Source organism: Polistes fuscatus, unplaced genomic scaffold, assembly GCF_010416935.1.
Source record: "Polistes fuscatus isolate 324 unplaced genomic scaffold, CU_Pfus_HIC Scaffold40, whole genome shotgun sequence".
Lineage (NCBI taxonomy): Eukaryota > Metazoa > Arthropoda > Insecta > Hymenoptera > Vespidae > Polistes > Polistes fuscatus.
In genome coordinates this window covers 196,402-201,166 of record NW_025113119.1, presented here as the reverse complement: position 1 = coordinate 201,166, position 4,765 = coordinate 196,402, and the positions used below count along the sequence as shown (strand labels likewise).

Below are 4,765 nucleotides of genomic sequence, written 5' to 3'. Positions count from 1 at the left end.
TAGATCAATATTTCTCTCCTTGAGGTAATTTTTGAATTCTTTTGAGTTGATCGCCGGATATTGATCTGCTAGTAATATTTTAATCTAACTTTCCTTAGGAGTCTTATTGATTAATTTTATGAAGTCTAGGACTACTTGATTTTTAGAGCATATGATATAAGCAAATCTGGTGAAATGGTCCACTAGTAAATGTAAATATCTTTTCGTCGATCTCTATCCACTGAAGCTATCAATTGTATCCACTGATATTATTTGAAACGGTTTTTCTGCTGGACCCAAGTGTGACATCAATCCAAATCTCTTATTTAATCTTGTTTTATTTTTGATGCAAATTTCGCAGTTTTTGCATATCAATTTTATATTAATCGATATATTTGGTGCCGTATAAAATGGTTTCATTTTTGCTTCTAATTGGTTCATTCCAATATGGCAAAATTCTTCATGGTTTTTTATTATTATTTTACTATATTCTTCACTTAGGCTATTTTATTACTTTTCTTTTTATCTTGTTTATAATAAATATTTTTTATGATAAGATATTTCTTATCTTTTAAACTTGTGTTCGTTTGTTGATCAATTACTATATTATTCAGGTTTATAATATTGACTGTTTTTAACTTGTCTTCGTCATTTTCATCGTGTCTATGTAATTCACGACAAAGTTTAATAGGTGTGTTTTCTAATTATATTTACTAAGATTCTTTGGAAAATTGATGGAGATGTTTTCAATCCAAACGATAAAACCGTCCATTGGTAATGACCTTCTTGTGTCACAAACCCAGTTTTTTATCTATCTCGAACACTCAATGGTATGGACCAGAAGGCTGAATTTATATCGAGTGTTGTGAAGAACTTGCAATCTACAGTCTTTACCATTAGATCTTCAATTATGGGAAACGGTTGAAATTGAGGCACTATCAGTTTATTCAGATCTCTAAAATCAACGCACAGTCTACTCTTTCTTCCTTCCTCTCTTTTATAAGCTAATGTGACTGGCGCTGCAAAAGGGCCGAAAAATTCTTCAATAAACTGACGTTGTAATAAATTATTTACTTGGCCTTCAATTTCCGCTCTGTCCACTAGTGAACATCTGTATGGTCTCTTTGAACAATACTTGTTTGTTTGCAGGTCTATAAATGCTTCGTAATTTTTGACGTTACTAATTGTACGATCGGAATCGATCATGACCAAAAATCCATAGTAACTAAAAATCGATAGTTACTATGCGCCCACTAAATCGATAGAGAGTATGAGTACCCGGCATCCATAACCCCCACCACTCGACCGTCGAGTGAGTGCACCCTGCAGGGCCCATTACCAAAGACATTCGGTCTATTCCAACGCTGGACGCTTACGAGAACACTTGGAAACAAGATACCCGGAGACTACAAGCGAGAGGAATATTAGAGAGGCAAAGAATTAATCTGTTAAGACGAATACGTCTTACAGATATACCCGGTAATAGACGTAGAGGTGGTAACCCGGTAGTAGAAGTAGAGGCGATAATTAACGGTGAGAGATATAATTTCTATTTCTTTTAACGTGATTACCCATCCGGGTTAATCGTGACGAGAAGTTGATCACGGACATAGTCCGTGATCCATCGTCGTCCATTGTATTGATACCAACCAGGGTTTTTTGCCGTAAGGCTTTTTCCCTGACGAGCCAATAAAGCATTGCACTTATTGGCTCAACCACGTGTTTTATTTTATTCTAATTCACCTTTTCACCCTTCTCATAAAAAGACTAATCAAATCGCCGGAGGACTCCGTGTTGGAGGAATTTTGGCAAATACACTAATGTCATATCTGTCTTTTGCAAATATGCTTTTATAATTCTCTAATAGCTTAATAATTGGACATCTTTGGTCAGTATCTAAATGATGAAAATCTATATTGAATTCTTCTATATTAATACCTTCATAAGAATTTACTTGAAATTTGGTGAATGCATTTTCCAATTCTATTTTTCCTTTCCCCTCTATCTTAATTTTATTATTATTTTTAATTTTTATATCTTTTGGTAAATTCGCCTATATGATCGTGAGGGTCATGTTGCCGGTCCGAAGCCCGAATAAAGGAGGAGGGTTGTTAGGTTAGGTTAGCTACCTGCCTGACGTAAAATAAAGCACAAGCTCGAAGAAACCACAACGCGCCTCGGAATAGGACGGATACACTGATGACGACCCATGCTAGAAAACGGATAACGAATTGAAAAATAAAAAACATTACCAGGATAGCCTCTTGAAATGTAAAATCACTTAATAACAAAGAACAAGAAATTCTACAAGAACTTGAAAATCAGAAAATAGACATTGCTGCACTCCAAGAAACGAAGAAGAAAAGCAAGGGCCAAAGAATATACGGTGAATATATTGTGATATACAGCGGCGTTGAAAAGAGCGAGCGAGCTAAGGAGGGTGTTGCCATTGCCTTACATAAAAGATACATCAACCAGATCGAAAGCTGTCAACACTTATCATCATGAATTGTACTGCTCAAGTTGCTGACTGATTCGTCCCCACTAAATATCTTGTCCATTTATGCACCAGACGAGAATAAAGCGAAGCAGAAACTTGAAGACTTCTACAAAGAACTTGAACGTATCATTGAATCACTACCCCCGAGGGAACGAGTAGTAATTTTAGGGGACTTTAACGCTCGCATTGGTCACCAACCGATCACCGGCATAATGCAGAGATTCAATGAGCAAACACTGAATGAGAACGGAAAACTCATGATAGACTTCTGCTCCCTAAATGGATTTAGAATCACAAACACATTTTTCAACCACAAAGAGCAACACAAGTAAACTTTGAGCAACACACGGGCTAAACATTCAACCATTGATTATATCTTAACCAATAGTTATATACCATCATCTGAAATCTTGGATGTGAGAACACTTAACTCAGCCGACGTTGGAAGCGACCACAGTCTACTTCTTGGTAAATTTAGAATCAAATGCCACCACAAAAGAAAAGATCAAAGTCACGTAACAAACGAAGAAACAATAAAGATAGATACCTTCTGGGATACAACAACACGAGAATTATACAAAAGACGTTTAAGAGAAAAAATCGAACTGAACCCAGCTGATAATCGTGACGAAGTAAACACTATATGGCTAAAACTAAAAACAAACATAAAAAGCGCGGCCATAGAGGCATTGGGAACCAAGTAATGTAAAAAACGAGGCGTCGCAAAAAATAAAAGTCCATGGTTCTGCAAAGAGGTAAAAGAACAATGTAAGAAGAAAAAACAAGCCTATCTTAAATATCTAACAACTAGAACTGCCGAGTCTTACAACGCATACAAAAACATCAGGAACAAAACTGGTACGCTAGTTAGAAGAATGAAGGACATGCACTGGGAAAAGTTCTCAAAACAACTAGAGAAGGACTTTTACGGTCTCCAAAAACAAATGTGGAGATTCATTAGAAACCAGAAGAAAGAAATTACGGAATTAATACCAGTAAGCCAAATTGATAAGGAAACATGGACCGCATATCTAAAAGACCTATACAAGGATGACCAACCTAACACAACACAAGGTGTCAAAGATATCATGATAAATAATAACATCTCTATCGACGAAGCTGACATGAGAAAAGCACTATATGGATTGAAAAACAGGAAGAGCCCTGGTCAAGACGGCATCGCAAATGAACTCCTCAAATACGGTGGAGAAAGATCGGTTCAAGAGTTGACTATTCTCACACAAAGGATCCTCGAACAAAAAAAAATTCCGGACGAATGGAGAACAAGCATAATGATTTTACTCTTTAAAAAGGGAGATAAAAAACAGCCCGGGAACTATAGAGGAATAAATCTGCTATGCACTACCTTGAAATTAGTCACCGAAGTAATCTCAAATCTTATCAGTTAAAGGATAACACTATCTGACGAGCAACAATAGTTCAGACCTGGACGATCATGTACAGATGCAGCATTCGTCGTCAGACAAATAACGGAAAAGTCGATAGAATATAATAAACCGGCGTTCTTCTACTTTATAGACCTAAAAAAAGCGTTCGATAGGATACGCCTAACTGATGTGGTTCATCTCCTCTATAACAGACAAATACGAATCAACATCATAAAAACAATAGAAGATATATACCAGATCAACAACATACAGGCAAAGATAGATAACGAACTAACAGAACCCATAACACTGGGAAGAGGCATTAGACAGGGAGACTCACTGAGCCCGCTACTATTCAATATTATCATGTGTAAACTCCTCAACACATAAGAACATAAGATTAACTCACTGCTACTTCCTACTACTCAGCACATAAGAACATAAGATTAACTAACTGCTACTTCCTACTACTCAGCACATAAGAACATAAGATTAACTAACTGCTACTTCCTACTACTCAGCACATAAGAACATAAGATTAACTAACTGCTACTTCCTACCACTACCCGTATTGTCCGACTGCCCTTTTATACTTTTCCATCGAACAACGAAGCATCGGCCTCCCTCCACGGGTGACGCATACAGCCTCTGTTCCTCACACTTAACCTTAAGAACACCGATATCCTAAATAAACATCCGCACGCACTCACACTAGTGCAGGCGCCAACGTGCACGAACCTGCATAAGCGTTTACAATCGGCCAGTCCTGACGGTGACCGCCCTCGGTCACTAGACCATCACACATACATAAAGGCGCAACGTAAAATGAACATGAACATAAGGTTAATATATACATAAGAAGTACATGAATACAAACATAAGAATACAAACAAAAATT

General features: G+C 37.0%; 1 protein-coding gene across 1 annotated transcript; it reads left to right on the top strand.

The window, feature by feature from the left end:
* The first annotated feature begins 2,691 nt into the window (after positions 1 to 2,691).
* On the top strand, positions 2,692 to 3,888 carry LOC122521574. The gene is made up of 3 exons (XM_043642419.1): positions 2,692 to 2,807; positions 2,868 to 3,179; positions 3,291 to 3,888. The coding sequence occupies exons 1-3, from the start codon at positions 2,692 to 2,694 to the stop codon at positions 3,886 to 3,888; spliced, it is 1,026 nt and encodes a 341-aa protein (XP_043498354.1).
* Positions 3,889 to 4,765: the final 877 nt, after the last annotated feature.